This window comes from Phocoena sinus, chromosome 14, assembly GCF_008692025.1.
Source record: "Phocoena sinus isolate mPhoSin1 chromosome 14, mPhoSin1.pri, whole genome shotgun sequence".
NCBI classification, from domain to species: Eukaryota; Metazoa; Chordata; class Mammalia; order Artiodactyla; family Phocoenidae; genus Phocoena; species Phocoena sinus.
Window position 1 is genome coordinate 50,022,403 of NC_045776.1, and position 21,385 is coordinate 50,043,787.

The 21,385-nt window shown below is 43.6% G+C and overlaps 1 protein-coding gene across 1 annotated transcript in view; it reads right to left on the minus strand.

Moving 5' to 3' along the window:
- LAMA3 (laminin subunit alpha 3) overlaps positions 1–7,863 on the minus strand; it is a 245,134-nt gene extending 237,271 nt beyond the window's left edge. The window contains 1 exon segment of the mRNA XM_032654433.1: positions 7,326–7,863. Within this exon segment, the coding sequence (XP_032510324.1) occupies positions 7,326–7,619 (294 nt within the window). The 5' untranslated portion in view covers positions 7,620–7,863.
- Between the last annotated feature and the right edge of the window lie 13,522 nt (positions 7,864–21,385).

The following is a 21,385-nucleotide window of genomic DNA, read 5'->3' on the forward strand; positions in this document are numbered from 1 at the left end:
ATTGAGCACTAACTATGTGCCAAGAAAAATACTAAGTGCTTTTATCCTCCAAATAAACCTGTGAGATACACAGGTTTATTAATCCTGTTTTATATATAAGAAAACTGAGATTTTGCAATTTTCCAAGGTCAGAGAGCTGGTAGAGTTAGAATTCAAACTCAGGTCTACATGATTGTAGAGCCAGAGTTCTTCATCTCTAAGTGAGAGTAGTTTGATAATATCTACAGTGAGATGATGTTGTATTTTCCCTCACAGGAGTTTCCCTCGTCATTTAAGAAAATTGGGCCATAAAAAGGCTAGTCATCTACAGAAAGATCCACACTGAGACACATTATAAACAAACTGTCAAAAGACAAAGAGAAAATCTTGAAAGCAACATGAGAGAAGCAATTTATCACATATAAGGGATCCTCAATAAGATTAACAACCTATTTTTCACTGGAAACCACGGAAGCCAGATGGCAGTGAGACAATAAAGTGCTGAAAGAAAAAAACTGTCAGTCAAGAATTCTATACCTGGTAAAGTTATTCTTCAAAAATGAAGGAGAAATTAAGACATTCCCAAAGAAAAGCTGAAGGAGTTTGTTGCTAGTAGACCTGCCCTACAAGAAATGTTAAAGGGAGTCCTTCAAACTGAAATAAAGGACATTAGACAGTAACTCAAAGCCATACAAAGAAATACAGAACACCAGTACAAATAACTACAGAGGTAAATTTAAAAGCCAGCATTATTGTATTTTTGGTTTGTAACTTTTTTTCCTATATGATTTAAAACACAAATGCATAGAACAATAATTATGTTTTTATCCCAAGGGGCAACAATGTGTAAAGATGTAATTTGTGACAATAACATCATAAAAGGGGAGACAGACCTATATAGGAGCAGAGTTTTAGATGCTATTGAAATTAAGTTGATGTCAAATCAAATTGGATTGTTATAAATTTAGGATGTTAATTGTAATCCTCAGAGTAAGCACTAAGAAAATTACTTTTAAAAATTTACAGGGGGGGCTTCCCTGGTGGCGCAGTGGTTGAGAGTCCGCCTGCCGATGCAGGGGACGCGGGTTCGTGCCCCGGTCCAGGAAGATCCCACATGCCGCGGAGCGGCTGGGTCCGTGAGCCATGGCAGCTGAGCCTGCGCGTCCGGAGCCTGTGCTCCGCAACAGGAGAGGCCACAGCAGTGAGAGGCCTGCGTACCACAAAAAAAAAAAAAAAAAAAATTTACAGGGGATTTCCCTGGCAGTCCAGTGGTTAAGACTCCAGCTTCCACTGCAGGGGGCACAGGTTCAATCTCTGGTCAGGGAACCAAGATCCCGCATGCCGCATGGCACAGCCAAAATATAAATTAAAAAAAAATAAATTAACAGAACAGGAAATGAGGAGGAAATCAAAATGACACATTAGAAAATTTAATTAAACACAAAAGAAAACAGTAATAGAGGAACTGAGGTACCAAAAAATATATAATGCATATATATATAAGACATATATAAGACATTTGTCACATATAAGACAAATAGCAAAATGGCAGAAATAAGTCCTTCATTATCAATAATCACTTTAAATGTAAATGGATTAGACTTAGTTAAAAGCAGAGACTGGCAGAATGGATTTCTATATATATATATATGTGTGTTCTAAAACTAGACTCTAGTAATAGCTGCACAACTCCATAAACTTTCTAAAAATTATTGAATTCACACTTAAAATGGTTGCATGTTATGGTATTTAAATTATGCCTCGGGGCTTCCCTGGTGGCACAGTGGTTAAGAATCTGCCTGCCAATGCAGGGGACACGGGTTCAAGCTCTGGTCCGGGAAGATCCCACATGCCACACAGCAACTAAGCCTGTGCGCCAAAACTACTGAGCCTGCACTCCAGAGCCCCCGAGCCACAACTACTGAGCCCTCATGCCAAAACGACTGAAGCCCACATGCCTAGAGCCCGTGCTCTGCAACAAGAGAAGCCTCCGCAATGAGAAGCCCGTGCACCACAACCAAGAGTAGCCCCCACTTGCCACAACTGGAGAAAACCCACGCGCAGCAACGAAGACCCAATGCAGCCAAAAATAAATAAATGAATTTATTTAAAAAAAAGAAGCATTTGTCCTTCAACTGCTGCCTGTAATCATTTGAAGTTTTGAAATAACTCTATTAATAATTGTTACAAATATATCAATGGACACAGTAAATGTTTTAGATTTCCCCCAAATTTTCACATCTGTATCACAAAGGAAAAGGCCCTTGTTGAAGTTAACAAATGGCTCTCTTTCACAATAGTTCTGTAAACAGAGCCTTAGTGAAGCTGAGTTTCCTTTATGGCTATTAGTGCAAGTTACACAAACACACAACCGGGACTGCTTTGTGGCAAGCATGCTCGCTCTTAGCCATAACTCAGGTGAGTGTACTTCTCTATCAATATCATTTAGGTTAAATACAAATTCTTATGCATAGATCAAAGTGCACTGAAAGAACTTATAAAAATATGTTGAACTGTCGATGTACAAAATCAAGATCATATGTTTGCTGGGACTTCCCTGGCGGTCCAGTGGTAACTCTGCACTTCCACTGCAGGGGCTGCGGGTTTGATCCCTGCTCAGGGAACTAAGATCCCACAAGCGGCACAGCGTGGCCAGAAAAAAGAAAAAAAAAAGATCATATGTTTGGTAAATACGTGCAGGTCATTTCTTGTGAGCATAGTGTTTATGTCAAGCTAAACCAAACCCAAGGCTTTCAACACAGCCTTCCACTTCCATTTTATCATCACCTCTATCAGATGTCAGTAAATTCAGTCCTCCCTTGGTATTTGTGAAGGACTGGTTCCAGGAACCCTACAGATACCAAAATCTGCAGATGCTTGAGTCCCCTGTATAAAATGGCATCATAGTATTTGCATATAACGTACGTACATTCTCCCACGTACTTTAAACCACCTCCAGATTACCTATAATACCTAATACAATGTAAATGCTATGTAAATAGTTGCCAGTATAGGGCGAATTTAAGTTTTGCTTTGGGGAACTTTCTGGATTTTTTTTCTCCCGAGTATTTTTGACCCACAGTTGGTTAAATCTGTGGATGCGAAACCCAAGGATACTGAGGGCCGACTGTAATAATGTCTTTACACCCCATAGGTAAGTAAACATTTAAAGTTAAAGTGCAAATTGTGACATATTTCGGTTATAATTACTTTTCATCAGGATAGAACTAATTTGCATACTTTTCTTGTTTCCTCTTTATATTAACTTCAACTGTACCTTCACTCCACCATCCTTTCATTCAATATTTTCCAAGCACCTATTCTGTTCCAGGCTTTTGTGCTCAGCACTGGAGAGAGAGCCGTGAACCAGACAGATAGGATCCCTGAATCACAGAGCTCTCAAACACCAGAAACTTAATGTCTGAGCAGTAGCAGGTATATAAAATCTTATTTAATGAATCTTAAGTCCAGAGAAACCACAGCAAACATTTTTCACCCAACAAACAAAATGCAGACTTTTTAAATGCTCTGCCTGTTGATACACGCTACCGTTCAAGTATCAGCATTGTTATTATAGAATCGGGACCATAAACCCTGGGTTTTTTTCTAAGATGTGACTTTTATCCATTTTTTTACGTTTCTTGCATCCTTTTGGCCTGAAATTCTAAACTCTGGCTGGCTCCCAAAGATCTATTTTTAGAAAGTTCAAAGAAGTAGAACTTTTTTTGTTAACTCTTCTCCATTCCCCATCTTGAGCTGTACATGAGCAGATTCAAAATGATCATCACTCAGGTACAGCCACATGGTTAATCATAAGCTCTCTTCCTTTCCTCCACCTGTCTCCCACCACACCCACTTTTCTGAAAGGCAGGTCTGCACCAGCTGCTGCCAACACTGGGCTAGAACAAGTGTCTAACAGCCCAGCTTCTGGAATTTGCCTTCTCCTTCTTGTCTCCAACATGCTTCTCTCCTCATTACATGAGAACCTCTCACATCAGCAATCAGTGCACCTGCTCAGGCCCTCAACTCTGAACGCAGAAAGCACTTTTGTTCATCCCCAGTTTTTATAGAAAGAATAAGGCAAAACACCAGATAGCATCCTTTTCCTGCAGGCTACACCTTGGCCTAGAAGTGCAGTCTGTTGAGTGAGTTCAGAAAGGCACTTCCTACTCTATCTAGGCCTGTGGACCCAGGTTTAAGCACCTATTCTGGAAACTCAATTGGAACAAGAAACGTGACTTTTCTGGACTTCCCAAAACAGTAGTGCCAACTTATGACACTTAATAAAAATTCCAGCTGAGGAGAATAAGAGTTGGCCCATTTCTAGGCAAATCTGGGGAGAAGAGACGGCTGAAAATTTCCTTGATGACTTCCTTCTCCTTACATTTACTCTCCCCACAATTAGAACAATTTTCTCCAAAGTTGGGTGTGCCAGGCAATCTAGTGGGGTGCAAGAAGGGAATATTAAAACTGTTTATTTTACTTAAAGTGAAGAAATTCAATTTTTCTAATACTTAATATACAGATTGCCTAAAGGCCTTCATCCAGTCCACAAGTTAGGAGGTCACAAGAGTCCTGAGTGTCTGTTCAAGGGGAGAGGAGACGTTTCACCAGGCTATCAGCTGACCAGGACACACGAAGCGTAAGTGCATCTGGCAAAGTGGACATGTGGATTCTATTCTCCTAAATAGCAGAACAGTTAAAACCTTGTACTGAAATAGGGAGTGATTATGAAATACTTTTGACTACACAGGCTCACTGGTTTTCTCATGGAAAAGTACTTAAAAGACTTCTTAAATTTAAAGATGAGTTATACATTTTTTTTTCACAAAAATTCCAAATTGGCTGACTTTTGCTGGGATGACAAGTGACTGCCAGTAATATACTACCTGATAGATATTTACAAAATAATGGAAGTACTTTGTTCCATCAAAGAAAAGGTGTTGTTTTAAAAATGTGTGAAAAAGGACTTCCCTAGTGGCGCAGTGGTTGAGAGTCCGCCTGCCGATGCAGGGGACACGGGTTCGTGCCCTGGTCTGGGAAGATCCCACATGCCACGGAGCGGCTGGGCCCACGAGCCATGGCCGCTGAGCCTGCGCGTCCAGAGCCTGTGCTCCGCAACGGGAGAGGCCACAACACTGAGAGGCCCGTGTACCGCAAAAAAAAAAAAAGTGTGAAAAAGTAAATACTGTTCTAAAGAAATGCAAACTTTGGAAAGACCATTTCGTAAAACAGATGTTTGGAAATGTGTCATCTTTTGTTGCTGAAAAGATGGAACTGTGTTACTCTAAAAGTTCTTATATTTGCACATTTTAAAAACACGGAAACAGAATTTTGTAACATTTTTCCAAATGAAGAGTGAACTTTGAATCTATTGTTTATAGCATTAAAACACAACACTTTTCTATCAGGAAGTACTGAATTCCACTTGAAAAATGAACATATACTGGCCAAGTTTCTACTTAAAAAAAACTTTTAGAATAATTGGAGGATGGAGCAGAAGTATGAGTACCACAATTTAGGAAATTCTCACAGGGTCCCACTCCTAGAAAGGCCCCTCACTTAGTTTAATGCTCTGCTATCCCCACATCTTGAAATTCATAATTTTTGAACAAGCAGCTCCATTTCATTTTGCAATAGACAGTAAATTATGCAGCTGGCTCTGGAACTCAGGAGTCAATGCAGTTCTTTCATTTGAATTTACATATTTTTGAGGTATTTTTTCAGTGATGACAACTACTAAATTCCAGTATTAATGTAAAACTAACTATGAATGGCTATATCATATGTGCTAAACTACACTTGTCAAAAATAATTATATATATGACTAACATTTGAATATTTGTTTATAACTGGTTATACAAAGTCACAAAACATTTAAAGAAAGCAAAATTATTTGGGGTTTTTTTTTTTTTTAAGGGAGGTTGCAATTTTTAATTTATTTATTTATGGCTGTGTTGGGTCTTCGTTTCTGTGCGAGGGCTTTCTCTAGTTGTGGCAAGTGGGGGCCACTCTTCATCGCAGTGCGCGGGCCTCTCACTATCGTGGCCTCTCTTGTGGAGCACAGGCTCCAGATGCGCAGGCTCAGTAATTGTGGCTCACGGGCCCAGTTGCTCCGCGGCACGTGGGATCTTCCCAGACCAGGGCTCGAACCCATGTCCCCTGCATTGGCAGGCAGATTCTTCCCTGCACCACCAGGGAAGCCCTATCTGGGGCTCTTAATAAAGAAAAAAGCATTTTCATCATTATTCTTTTTATTTCTATTTTTGTATATTTTATAGTACACACAAATTAATAAAGTAATACATGCATGTAATTTATAAATAAATTAGCATCTATCGCATAAGAATATACTGCATGTTCAACAGCCTGTCATTTATGGGAGTGCTTAGTCAAAAGACTTTCTAAAAGACTGACCTAGACTCGGAATGATAATCTTTCGCTTTGGGAGCCCAAACTCCAAAATTACTCCCTCTTCTGGCAACAATTTCCTCAGCAATACTTCCCGGGAGAGGGAGGGAGGCAACGACGTCTTAGTGTAAAGAGGATTTGGAGTCAGGACTGGGTTCAAATCCAGATGTCCTCCATGATGACGTAGGCACATTTCTTAACCTGGTCACCTGATCCAGTGCCCAGCGCTGTTGTGAGGCTCGTGTGTAAGGACCTGGCACATTTCCAGATGCTGATGAAGCGCCAGCGACACTAGCATTTACACAGGTGTTCGCAGTAGGAGTCCGATGGACTCTGAGCACCGTGTCTCTGTCCACTCGCGCCTAATGGCTCTGGATGGTGGCACTTCAGGCTGTGGGGTGAGGTGCGTTTTTCTGGTGAGATGGGAGTGGTACTACTGATACAATCTAAAAGTTCTCTCTTTAAATACACCACGGAATCTAACTGCTACCCGCTTCTCTGCATAAGGTCGGGGAGATGAAGGGCCTCGAAGGAGGGGCGCCGGTGAAGCCCAGGGGGGCTCAAGCCCTGGCCAGGCGCTACCTCGGTGACGGAGGCAGGACAGGACCACAGTTCAATGCATCCCGAGAGCGCAGCTTCGCACTTTCTCCTGGGCAAGCCCAAACTTAACCTCAGCCTGCATTCACCTCGGGATGGGCAAAGCATACCCATCCCGGCCCTGAGCGGCGCATCGGCGGAGGCGGTGCTCCCCAGTACCACTCCCGGGGGACACCGCGCCCACCTCCTCCCGGGGTCGCCGACCCGCGCAGGGGTTGGGGGAGCTCTTCCCGGTCGCCTCGGGTCCCGAGAGTGCGGGGAAAAGGCCCGACCCCTTCGCCCAAGGTGGCTGGCCCGCGCGGGGAGGGAGCCCGCCCGGGAGGGACCTGGGACCTTACCTGGATGGTATGGCCGCTGCTCTGGACGGTGGGCCCCCCCACCAACTTGCAGTAGAGCTCGGGCCGGGATCGCGTGCCGCCGGGCTCCCGCTCCCCGCAGGTGGCGGTGGCCCAAATCCTCGCCGCCTCGGCCAGGTTGAAGTAGGGCGGGTGCAGGCTGCGCCGCGCCGGGGCCGCGGGGTCCCGAGAGGTCGCGCACTCGGCGGGGGGCGGCGGCAGCAGCAGCGGCAGCAGCGGCAGCAGTGGCAGCACTGACAGCGGTGCCCAGCCCCGAGCCCGCCCGGCTGCCGCCATCTCGCCGCGCGCGGTCCTCCTGCCTCGGCGGCCAGCGAAGGGGCTCAGGGACACCGCGTTCTCGGCGGACGATCCTCAGGCTACCAGCGAGCGCGGCCCGAGTGTGGGCGGGGTCGGCGGAGGCGCGCCCGCGCCCCCACGCGCCGGGAGCCCGCGGCGAGGGGGCGGCTCCTCGGGTTTGGAACGTGCTGCGGCCGCAGCTGGCACCCGCCGGATAAGGAACTGACAGCGCCCGGCCTCGGCCCGCAGACGTTGTCTCCGCCAGCGCGCTGCGCGCTGCCAGCTTCGCCGGCTGGGAGAGCAAAAGGCGTGTCTCCGGCTGCCACCCCCGCGGCTGAGGCGGGGACCTGGACCGCCCCACCTCCCCACGGCCGGGGCTGAGATCCGAGAGTCCTCTTCTCCAGAGCCTCACGGTGGATCTCGGACTAGCGGGAAGGAGGCTCGCGGCGAATGGGGTGAGACAGCAGAGGCAACTGCCACTGCCTGCAGAACCTACACCAAAGACACTGTGGTTTCCCAGATGAGTTTCAGTTGTCAAAGGACAAGTCCCGTCAATTCTCAGACCCTGGGCGCCAACGATACCTATGGCACTGCACACGCGTACTGAGTGTGAGATCAAAGGAGCTCTGGGGAACTGGGAGTGACAGAACGTACACAATTTAAAGACAGCCACTAGTGCAAGTTGTAGTGTGCCCAGAGGTAAAGGTACTTTGGAGGAAATTCTTCAGATGCCCCATCTGCTATATTTTACAGGTGAACAGAGACATCGAGTGTATTACTCGAGCTGTCACGTCGGCCTCTGGGGAAAAGGATGCGAACCCCCCACCTCCCAGGGCTGAGGCTTGGTCTTGCACGCAGGACATCTCACCAAAACGGAGCCCGCAGAGGCCTCTAACAATTAGAGGGGGGTGTCATTGCTGCAGGCCAGGACGGACACAAGTGCCCCAGAAGAAGAAGGACTAGAGCTTCGAAAGACGGAGAAGGAAAATCGAGGGAGTGTGTGAGAGCACTGCTTGAACAAAGATTGAGATGGGAATTGAAGGGGAACAGTTGAAAGAAGAGAGAACTAACTAGTCATGAACCTACACTGCTTTGCCCTAATAAGAACATTCATATTTTAATAAAGCAACTGAACGAGTGCCCAGCACTACCTGGAATAGTCCTGCAGAGGTGGTATGGTCCTATCTAAACTGATGAAAGAAGATTGCAGAAAAGTGAGAAAGATTTTACATTCTTTTTATAAAGTCCTTCCGGACAAGATCATTTGCAGGAAAACGTTCAACAAACAGCTAAGATTCCAAAATTATTTTATCAATAGGCAGATAAGAAGGCGAAGGGCTTCCCTGGTGGTGCAGTGGTTGAGAGTCCGTCTGCCGATGCAGGGGACACGGGTTCGTGCCCCGGTCTGGGAAGATCCCACATGCCACGGAGCGGCTGGGCCCGTGAGCCATGGCCGCTGAGCCTGCGCGTCCGGAGCCTGTGCTCTGCAACGGGAGAGGCCACAACAGTGAGAGGCCCGCGTACCGCAAAAAAAAAAAAAGAAGGTAAAGTCTACATTGAAGTAACTGTTCTCGACCCAGCCAGTAACTCCCCACGCTGCCAGGCCTGTTCACTGAGAGGTTCTGGTGTCAGAATCCTCAGCAGCAGAACTGACCATCTCTGGATTCACAGCAATGCTTCTTCCTCATAGAACTTCGCATTTTGCTCCAAAAGGCAAAAATTACAAGCATGACATAAAAATTGCTGTATTGTACATGACAACATTTCTCTTTGGTATGTTTTATTACACTCCCTAGTCAGAAGGTATATAATATCATTGCAATTGAGAAATAACTTTGTGAAGTCAGGGCACAACAGGTGTGTTTGCCCATTGAGAATAGCTTTAAAGACGAACAAATAAAAGGTACATATCTGAAGTTCATATTTGTTAGTAAAGTTCTCTCTGTAAAGGCTATGTATCCAAAACAAACATCCCGGGAGCACTGACCCTCCGTGGTTCTAGATACGGGAAATATGATGGGAATATTGACACTTTGGTTGGGGGAGGGGAGATAGGCTGCTCTGAAGTTTAAATGAAGAAATGTATGAGCAAGTGCTTTTTTTTTTTTTTTTTTAAACATCTTTATTGGGGTATAATTGCTTTACAATGGTGTGTTAGTTTCTGCTTTGAGCAAGTGCTTTTAAACACTAAGGCAGCAAACAGAAGGCACACTTGTGTTTTTAAGGCAAAATGGGGCTCTTATGTTTTCATGGGGAAAGATGATGCTTGAAGAAATTAAATGACTTGCCCATGTTTTAAGAAAAATAGGAATAATAAGCAGGACCCATGGCTTCCGATTCTCAGTTCATGCTCCTAGGAGGACTCCGGGGGGTGGGGGGGAAAGCCACCTGGGTGAGGCCCATGTGAGGTGTGAAGGCTTCAGAAGTGTCCCAAGCACAAGAGGAGCTATTGGTTTACTTAGCTCTAGAGGGGTGGGTGCGACAGACATGCATAGTTGGGTGTAAACAAACCCAAACTAACACAGTGAATTTGGGGTTTGGCTGACCTCTCAATACTTCAGTAGTGATTCATGCATAGCTGTGTCCTTGAGATCTTAAGATAGAAATGCAACTTGCCATGCCATTGTCGCAAAGAATTTCCCTGGAATCAAGAATGTAGGCACGCAAGGGTGGTGAGCTCACTGTCTTGCAAGGGCATAGTCAGACTCGATCATGTCCCATTAATACAGTGATGGGCCTAACATTATCCTCATGACTGATGCTTCTTTAGGTGAAAGCATAGATTTTCTCTTTCTCCTTCTTTTCTACCCCCTCCCCAATATGGCAGCTTTTCCTTCTGCCCTCCCAAGTCATCCTAGGAATATGAACTGGGATTATATAAATCCTGGGCCCTGCTTATTATTACTGTTCTTCTTAAAATTGTATTGTTAAACTACACCTTACCATTGGTTGGTCTCACTTTAAAAACAAGTTGCACTTTTCCTCTTGTATCATCACTTCGTAGAGAAAACAATGACATCGTTCTAAACCAACAGCAGTCTGTGGGTCACCAACAGCAGTGAAAAGAATACAAACAAAACAGAGAAACAGAAGGTGTTACTGCTTCTTGCAATACCACACAAGAGCCTGGCGAGAGCTCCCCCTGAAAACCAGGGGTAACTAAACGATGAGGGAAGTTCTGCTGTCCAACTGGCCAGCTTCACTGCAAACCCAAAGATCAAGAGCATCTTTTGGAACCCAACCATTCTATCATAAAATATAGGAATATAAGGATATATATTAATATCCTTTTATTACTCTTCTCCCATGACCTCCTGCTTGGAAAGAATTTCACAAACTGTATTTCTTAAGTATTTTCCATGTTACCAAAGATCTATATAACTGTCAATATAGGCTTTGGCTTATCATGAAGTAATTAGCATGACCACGCTGAGCTTTAATCATTCCAGCTCAAAGTGGAGAAAGTGAGCTTCCATCCGCCTGTGTTGCTAAATAAAGGCAGGGTTTCTGCTGGTCATTTTGGAACTGAGAATTGCCCCTAGACCCCTGGGCTTTGGAAAACACGAATCTAACACCACCCACTTTTATTTATAGATCAGAAGTCAAGGTTAAGGGACTTGACCAAGTCCTCATTACCACAAAATGGTGTCCAGAGCCCAGCCTGTGCCTGCCTGGGATTACAGCACACCTTACCCCCACTGCCTTTTGTGGTGGGCCCCCTGCTCCGGACCCCTAATCTAATGGCTCCTTGTAAAGTAGTGATGCTCCCTTGGCACATGGCCTGGGTCTGATTCATCGTCTCAGCTCAGAAACCCCAGTGTTAACCAAAGTGGAGCGGAAGTCTCAGTATCCAATGTTTCTGCTCACTGCAGGCAGAACCCAGCTTCGGTTGGAACCTTGACACTGGTACGTTGCATTAGGGCACTCTCTGGTAGTTAGCTCCACCAAAGGCCCTGTGAAGCATTCACATTCCAATTACATGAATTTCCTCTCCAGCTCTTGCTACACACACTCCAGTTTGGCCTTTATGTGAAATATGCAGTTGGGCAGAGCAGGTAATTTTATACATTTGTTATTAAGGAGGATTCCTTTTTCCACCCCAAGTGTGTGTTACTACAAGCAGTAGTGCTAGGATAAAAGAAAGGCTAAACCTAGGTAGCAGTACCTTTTCTTTACAATGAAATGTTTTCCTATCAGCCCAGAGCTAACCCTGAAAGGTAAGTGGGCCATTATTCTCATTATTATTATTCTCATTCTGTGGATGAGTGAAAATAAGGTATTGAGTAATTAAATCATCTGGCTCAGGCTAAGTGGAGATTTAAGAAATGGAGCCTTCATTCTCTTGACATGAAGGTTAAGTAACTTATCTGGCAGAGATTTTGAGTGAAAATTAGAAAGCAGCCTCTAAGTTATCTTCTTGAGTCATTTTCACATTTTCTCCTTTTGGGCCACCCTAAGTTTAAGGACTTGAACCCAGTTGAATTATCTCTGTGACCACAGGAGGCAACACTACTGGCAATGTTCAACCACACTGCACTTTGTTTCCATGTCCAAAATACCTCACTTTGAAAAGGATTAAATAAAAAAATGATTGGAGCTCAGTCCAATGATGGTACCCAGAGAAGACCAGCAAGAATTTTTGCCATGTAGAAAGAATCTCAGAATATTGAGTAGAGTTCCCTGTGTTATACAGTAGGTCCTTTTTGATTGTAACCTAAATGCGAAAAGAATCTGAAAAAGAATGGATATATGTATAACTGAATCACTTTGCTGTACACCTGAAACTAACACAACATTGTAAATCAACTATACTCCAATATAAAATAAAAATTAAATTAAGAAGAAAAAAAAATACCTAACTTCAGAGACATGTATTTTGGTAAGAATTTGCCCAAAAGATCCAATAAAAGGTTATTTCACAATAAAAGATGAAAACTCTTGTGGTCAGAGGCTGGCCCAAAGAATTTTTTCTTGGTATCCTTTGAGATCTCTATAGGAGTACCTTATACAGAGCAGCAGGTTGGTAAATACCTGTCAAAATTTACCAAGATGGAATGAATTTCACTTGAGCCCTAGAACACAGGGTTAATAGGTAATTTTGTAACCATATAATCACTGAAATCTCTCATCTCTTTAATAACCCTCTTAATGCTGAGTAGTTCACAGAACAAATTGGGGTGCTAACTTCAATACTTTTTTTAATTGAAGTATAGTTAATTTACAATGTTTTGTTAGTTTCAAGTATACAGCAGTGTGATTCAGTTATACATATATATTTTTTTACAGATTCTTTTCCATTATAAGTTATTACAAGACACTGAGTATAATTCCCTGTGTTATACAGTAGGTCCTTGTTGTTAACCTATTTTATATATAATAGTGTATATATGTTATTCCCAAACTCCTAATTTATCTCTCCCCCACTATCCGCTATCCCCTTTGGTAGTCATAAGTTTGTTTTCTATGTCTGTGAGTCTATTTGTTTTATAAATAAGTTCATTTGTATCATCTCTTTAGATTCCACATATAGGTGATATCATATGATACAATACTTACTTGTTAAGAAGTCAATGTAGATTCAACTTGCTGATTTCTCTACTTTTTTACTCTAGATTTGTAGTAGAGTACTGAATGACGTTTATGGAACTCACAAGCTATTTCCTTATCTCAGACACTGCGTTCTTCATGGATGATTCTGAGGGTGGCTGGTTAGATAGCCAGGCCTATAAATCAACTGGAAAATATGAGTGAACTTCATGCGTGGCTCTGAGGAGGTGGGAGGAGATGAGGGAGGGACAGGGTCAATGGTACGTGAATAATACGAAGAGGTGAGGAAAAGAAACACCAAAGAGTCATGGGAACTCTCAACATAATCTAGTCTGGTGGGATAAAATGACTAGCTGCCCACCAAGGATCGGTTCTCTCTTTCCATAGGGTAGAGTTGTTCTGTGAAGTGGCTGGTGGCCCCAGGGATACATTTCCCACCCGACTTGCATCTAGGTGTGGTCCTTGACTGATTCTGAACCAATGAAAAAGTGAGAAGTGGTCCATAAAATCCTCTTGCAGATCCTTCATGCTTTACCTCTTTTCCTGCCTGGAAGCCCAGGGCTCCAAAGCCCTAGGAGGTGGAGGACCACAGGATGGAAGGAGCCCGGGTCGCATGTGGGAGTCTGCCTCCTACACACCCACACTGCACTCTTATAAATGAGAAACAGACCTTCATTAAATTAAGCCACCAAGATTTGGGGGGTTTTATGAAGTTAAAGTAGTGTTACCTTAACTAATACATCTGAATTACTATTGTTGTAATATTTTTACATATACGGGAGCAGAAAGAAGACCCTCCTAATGAAATGTTCCATGGTAAATAAGAAGCTATCTAAGGCCTTACAACTAAGTTATCACATGGGTCGTGACTCCAGTTTTCTCATCTCACAAACTAAGTAGCTTATTGTTTTATTTTAAAATTATGTTGGAATATTGAACTGGGTTCACTTGGGTTTAGCTGGACCAATAACATTAAACACCTGTGTGGTTTAGTTGTTGCCTGTTGCTTGCACTCTATTATGCTTAACATGCTTTATTTTCCTATTAACTCTGAAGGCCAAAGTCCTTTTAGCTATTTCCACTTATGTGGGCCAGCAAATAAAATAGTATCAGATCTGTTACCTTGAAACTACCCACTATCAAAGAAATCTCTTAAAACTGTTCATAATTTTTTTAATCCTATGGTTTAGACATCCTTAATTGTCTTTTCTCACCTCCTCAACAAACATACACAGAAAAACGTCTTCCACTTAGGATATACCTCATTTTCAAAATATATGCAGTGGGACCTACCAACATGCCCCCTTCTTGGCCCATCCATTTCCATCAGTGCCAACACCAATTTGTCTAGTATCCCAGAGAAAAATTTTTGTGAACGTATATACCATAGCTCAAATTAATAGATGCTTAACAATCATTCATTCACTTTTCCCTTTTCTTTCCTCAGTCAGACTGGAAAACATGGCTTTCTCATGGATTATTCTTTTTCCATGATCCCTTATGTTTAAATGACATTGGTTACCATTCACCTGAATTCACTTATTTATCCAGACCACCCTCAGCCACGCCAAGAGCAGCTACCCTGCTGCTCTCGCTGCCTCCAGTCTCTCTCTCTTACAATCTATTTTGCATAACAGTGGAAGACCAGCATATGTGCCAGATCAAGGTGTTGCCCAACTTCCTACTGCTCCACAGGCTGGATTTGGCCTCATCCTCCTAAGTGGACTTATGTGTCCCTACCCTTGAGTGCCCATCTTCTTCTCATGGTCAGGGCTGCTCCCTCCTGTCAAATAAGATACCAAATTCTGTCCATTTCATTTCCTAAACAGTTCTCAATTTGGTTGCCTCAACTGCATTTCCATGGCCCCAGCCTTAATTCAAGACCACATTTCTCCCACCTGAGTTGTTACAGTCTTCCAACTCCCTCCAGTCATGTCCACATCCAATCCATCCTGCACACTGCTGCCAGAGGGATTTTTCTGAAGCTGATATGTCCAATATGGTAGCCAAGGGCTACGTGTGGCTATCTAAATTTAAGTTTAAAAATTAAAAATTTAGTTCCTCAGTACACTGGCTGCATTTCAAGTGCTCAATAACCGCATGTGGTTAGTGGTTACCATATTAAACAGAGAAGATTATAGAACATTTTCATCACTGCAGAAATTTCCTTTGGGCAGTGCTGTTACTAGAATGTAAATTTGATCATGTCTCTACCCTGCTTAACACATTTAATGTTTCTCATTGCTTAGGATAAAGTCTAAACTCCTTAGTAGGTTGGTTGGTAAGTTGGTCCATAAGCTGGTCCTAAGCTTCCATTCTGCCCTATCTCCTTATTACTTGCCTGCATTGGACCATAGTCTTCAGCCTTATTGAACGATTTCCTGTTCCTCAGTGAGTCTCCATGACTTTGCGCACGGCTATATCTTCTGTCAGGAATGTCCTTCTCCACCTAGGTGACAAGTGTACTCCAATTTGCTCTTGAAACTTCACCTCAAGCATCACCTTTCTCAGCAGACTTTCCATAGCCTTACCCAGGACTCTCCCTTTACTCTCAGAGCTGGCCATTCCTGTCACTGTGCCCACACAGCACACTATCCACACCTCTATGGAGCATTTAGATCTGCCTACTTATGAGACAGGGAGCTCTTTGGGGACAGGCACCAGGTTTAATTCACTTTGTATCCCCAGAGTCTAGCAGAGTGTCTGGAACAGAAGTAGGTGCCTAGAGGAGAATCAGTGTTCTTTCTTCCCTGCTCTTCCGCTGCTCCAAATGCCGTCACATTCTCCACCATTTGGCATAACTACCCAGCTGTTATCCCCTCCCAGTGCACTTGAACGTAGCCCTGTGGCCAGACTGTAGGTTACTAACAAACAGGAGAACCAGGAAGATGCTGACAAATTGACTTGCAAGGCACCTGCCTTCTGAAAGGACAAGGACTCAGCCTTGAGAATGTATAACCACCTTTCTTTAAGCGTCTGAATGCCCTTGTTCTCTGCATTCATAAAACCAGTGTCCTCCACCCCGGAGAGGAGTACTAGTAGAGCCAAACAGGTGTTGTAGTCACCTGCACAGACTTGGATTAGTAATGGATTGTTCCAATTCTGAGACCATATCTCCTATGTTGAAAGGAGATGACCGAAAGTCTGAAATTCTTTACTGCTTTGTGGTCTATATGCACAGTTTAACACGTGGTTATATTGTCTTACCCTGTTTCCAACGCTAAATATTGTTTGTATTCAGCTCCATTGTAGGTACCCTGAATGCAAGGAAAATGTGTCTTCCATGCCACCTTGCATAGTGATAATAACTTAATAGGTGCTCAGTAAATACTATTGATCGGTTGGCTTGGTTGGTGTAATCTGGTGAGTTTTTATAGTCCTTCATGCCATTAAGAGTGTTCCCAAATACTGATGCCATTTTACAATCTCTAGAACATCAGCTGGATTTTCCAAGTAATGTAATTCTGCCTTATTCAGAAAAATGGAATTTGTATTTATATAAATTTTAAACATAATTTAGTTAAAATTTTTTTTATTTTATAATTAACTGTTACATCAGTGGCCCCCAATGAACCATGCCTCTCAGAACTCCTGTCCTTGTGTTGTTCCTTCCCACATTGAGTCTGAGTTTGGTCCAGTGACTTGCTTTAGCAAATGAGATATTAGCAAGTTTGATGCAAGCAGAGATTTGATAAGTGCTTGTCATCTTAGAATTCTCCCTCTTGGAACATAGACTGCATGCTGTAAGGAAGTCCAACCATACTGCTGGAGAAAGAAGGTACGTAGAGAGAGATTCTGAATATGTGAGACCATACAAAGCATGTGAGCAAAGCCAGCTTGGTCTTAAAAGACCGATTCAAGCCATCAGATCAAGCCACCTGCATGAGAGATCCTAGGTGAGACCAGCAGAACTGTCTAGCTGATTCCAGCCCAGGTTGCTGAATCATGAACAAATGAAGAGTTGTTGTTTTAAGCCACTGGCTTATGGTCTCTTACACAACAGTAGACAACCACAATAGTCAGAAATTTGTCTCTTCTTATTCATCAGTGTGAGCTGATCAGTATCACCTACTACTTGCAGGTTCTATTCTTAAGTGTCTTGAGTTAGCATTAAAAGTAAAATATGAATACTCTTTCCAATTAGAGTGAGAATGTTTTTATTTCTAGACACTTCTGGGAAACTGAGATTCTAGAATTTGACTTTTGCATTTAGAATTTTTTTCTATGTAGTTGATGTCTTTAAGACAAATTAAGTTTAAGTTTATCTCTTCTTATTTTTTTCCTGGCTTTTGCCCCTGGGTAAGCATCTAGGGAAAAGAAAAATTTGATCTCATGAATTTTATGCCCTGTTTTTTGCTCTTGCCAAAATGTTCTGTTAACTTCATTCCAAGTAAAAAAAAAAATTCTTGTGAATATGATTTCTGCCACGGCATCAAGAACTGTGCCAGAAAGGACAATTCTATAAAAATAGATTTCTTCATTCTATATCTATGTGAATTCCACACAGTCAGATACTCCTTTAGCAGCTATCTTGTAAGTCATAGTTTTTCTGTGAAAGCAGACTTTTTACCATTTGTGAGACCTTGGCCTCCCTTTTTCCCCTCAGCTTGGGTTTATATTTTATATTTCCTTCTTTCACTCTTTATGTACCTTTCATAGGTTGGTCTCCAAAGGAACTATTTCTCCCTTATCTCTCAGTTGGTAAAAGTGTGGTTTACCTTGAATAATAGTTTCTTTAATAGGTTCATCAAGCATTGGAAAGTCCACTAACATGATAAGCATAAAGAATTCTAAAACTGGAAGAAAAAGCAAAAGCTCGTTTTTCAGTTGTTGGATGGTTTCAGAATGGTCATGCCTTGTTTAAATCATGACTGATCAAAGCGTGGTCTGTGGACCACTTCCAGTCCATGAACTGTTATTGCAATGAGAAAAAGTACGAAAACTGAGAGTGCTTATAAACGTTTTTAGCAATTTCATATTGCCATGACATGTGATCGTTTTTCTCATAACCCAGTTTTATTGTGTATTGCAAAATATTGGTCAACGATGGATCGGAATTTTTTTTAATGGTCTTTCTTCACGGATGGTTTAAAAAGCACTAGTCTAAATGATCTCTCCAAGTGACCTTCCAGCCTCAGGCCTAGAACACTGTGGGACACAGAGTGGGCAGTTAAGAAACATTTGTTGATTGATTGATGGTTACCTGATGGGTAGTTTCTAATCCTATGATGCTCTAATATTGTGTTAAATCTTTACCATTCACTAAACAGTACATACGACAAATGTACTGTTTTAGTCAGAGTTTTACAAACTTTTTTTAAAAGGGCATGAAATAACCTGCCTAATTCTCTTGGTTCGGTATGACTAATTAATGATACCCAAGTTTAGAGAACTCAAAAGAAAGGACACATATGCTAAAGTTAAAATTAGCTTTCACTGACTCCATAATAGCACTGACTGATTCAGCTGTCTTTGAGCAGGGAGATGGTATAAGGTGTCGAGCTCAATGTAAGGACTAAATCCATGACTCATTCCTTATGAAGAATAAATGCATCATTGGGTTATATCAAGTGAAAGCCACTCCTTACACCTAGTACAGGAAGTCAGACTCCTTGAAGTTGTGTGTCTTTAAAATCACTCCCTATCCTAGGGGATCTTTACTAACTCAGATTCTGGATTAAGAAGGTCTGAATGCACAGCAGGTATTACATTCTTGATGTGTAGGTCTCTTCCTTCTCCACAGCACATCAGCTTCAGGGCAGCCTTGCTGCTGGTTTTGCTCTGACCTGTGCCCCAGTCCCATTAGTTGGGTTATTGCCTCCTTCCTGTGGGATTTTAGGCAAGCCACTTAGTCTCTATGTGCTTCAGATCACTCATTGGAAAATTTTTTTTTAAATGAGGACAAGGGCACTGTAAAGAGTAAATGATACAACGCGTGTGAACGCGTCTGCGGCAGCGCTGGACCGGCCCCAGTTGGAGTTCACTGTTATTCGCCCTTCACCTTGCCCCTACTCCCCGACCAAGCTTTCACCATGCAGTGCAGTGTAGTGGTTAAGCCCACAAACTGCAGAGTTCTAGACTTGGGTTTAAGCCCCAGCTCCCCCATCTACTGGCTTCTGTGACCTCATGACTTTGGGCAAGTTATTTAGGCTTTTTAAGTCTCAGTTCCTTCATCTGAAAAATTTTACCCATGGTGAGAGATTTGTGACTATTGAATGAAGTCATATCCTTCTCAAGGGTCAAAAGCAATGACAGCACATAGCATGCCTCGAATTAAGCCAGCTATTGTTATTTTACGCCCAGTTCCAGAAACAAGTTTTGACCGACTGTGTCTGCATATCTGTCCCAGGGCCTGCCTAGGATCCTGATTTCTCAGAACCTGGAAGCTTTCTTTGCTCTTGCCATTAAGCATCAGTCCTTAGCGATTGCATTTGTGCTTCTACCTGCTGACCACCTCTGCTGCTGCCCTTTTTACCTTGCCAGAGCCCCAGCATCCTAGAGGGCTGTCAGGAGTCCTATGGAAGCTCTCACAGCCTTAGGATCCTCTGGTCAGCTGTTCTGCCTTGCCGACCACCTACTGTCTGCCCCCAGATTCCCCAGGACACAGCACTGGTCCCCAGGCTTCTTTACTTTCTGTTGGGAGCTTCTGGATCCCTGCCCCCTCAGTGAGTCCAACTAGCCCTGGGATTGAGCCAGAGTGGCCTGGCCCTCAGGCCACCTGCAGAGCCCCAGCTCTGACAGGACTTGCTATGCAACAAGTCAAGGTCTTGGTCCCATCCTAGGTTTGGTACATCACCCCCAGGTCAGAATGCTGGCACAAGACTGAAGGCAGATATTACAAGACCCGTTTTGTCTAGAAACTATGTTTGATCGTGGCTCTCCTGGGAACTTCTGCTGACATTTCTCTTTCCAATGAAATCCTTTGGATTTCCCCACACACACTCTACCACTTTTTGTTTAGGGTTCCTTCTTCAGCCCCATCCCACTTTCTGGGGGAAGTGAGAATCCTACACCTGCATAAAAGGCATCGAAGCCAGCAGTGGCCAGTGAGGGGCTATGACCTAAGTTTGTTTGAGCTGTACCTTGCAGGGAGCGGGGGTGGGTGATGGGAGTGTCCCATACCAGCACAAGGTCCCTCATTCAACTCAAAATTCCAGAGCACACCCCCACTTACACGCACAGAGCACACATACACATACATGGAGTATCAGTTCATTTAAACACACACAGACACACACAAAGATGGAATCACAGCCCCTTACTGCAAAAATAGGACTTTTTTTTTTTGCCTGCCCAATGGCCTCCCTTACAGCCTACTAGCTACATGCCTTAGATTCCTGAGTAAGATAAGAACCTCACAAACACAGACTCCAAATCTCATTAGAGAAAAGAGCATCAGAAGCTTTGATTCTGTATCTGAGAAGCTCGTGGATCCTCAGGTAATCTGAGAGAATTCCTTCAAAAATACTCAGTGAGCACCTACTATGTGCCAGGGCCTGGACTTGACATTGGAGCTACAAAGAGAATGAGGCAAATATGGTTTCTGATTTAACGTGGCTCAGCGTCTAATTTTCAGTCTCAGTGAAGTTCCTGTGACCTTACGCTGCCTTGCAGCGTAACCCTAGACTTACCTCTAAGCTGTGAGAAGCCAACTAAGGAATCTGCACTGAAAGAATGAAGCTCCTGGGGCTTCCCTGGTGGCGCAGTGGTTGGGAGTCCGCCTGCCGATGCAGGGGACACGGGTTCGTTCCCCGGTCCGGGAAGACCCCACATGCCGCGGAGCGGCTGGGCCCGTGAGCCATGGCCGCTGAGCCTGCGCGTCCGGAGCCTGTGCTCCACAACGGGAGAGGCCACAACAGTGAGAGGCCCGCGTACCGCAAAAAAAAAAAAAAGAATGAAGCTCCTGCCACACTCGAAACTTGCACAATTTTAAGACACAGTTTAGTACATTACTATATAATTGCCAAACAAGGGCTCCAAAAGTCAGCCTGTTATCTCCACAAACAAAAGTAAACTTGAAGTCCACACTTGCTCCCGTGTAAGACTGTGAGAGAATTTCCATAGCAAGCGAGTCTTCTAGTCCGTCTTCCCTGAGGACTGAACTCAGCCTTTTTGGCTTCTCTTAAATGGTTTTGGTTCAATTAAAGATGAAGTGAGGGACTTCCCTGGTGGCTCAGTGGTTAAGAATCCGCCTGCCAATGCAGGGGACACAGGTTCGA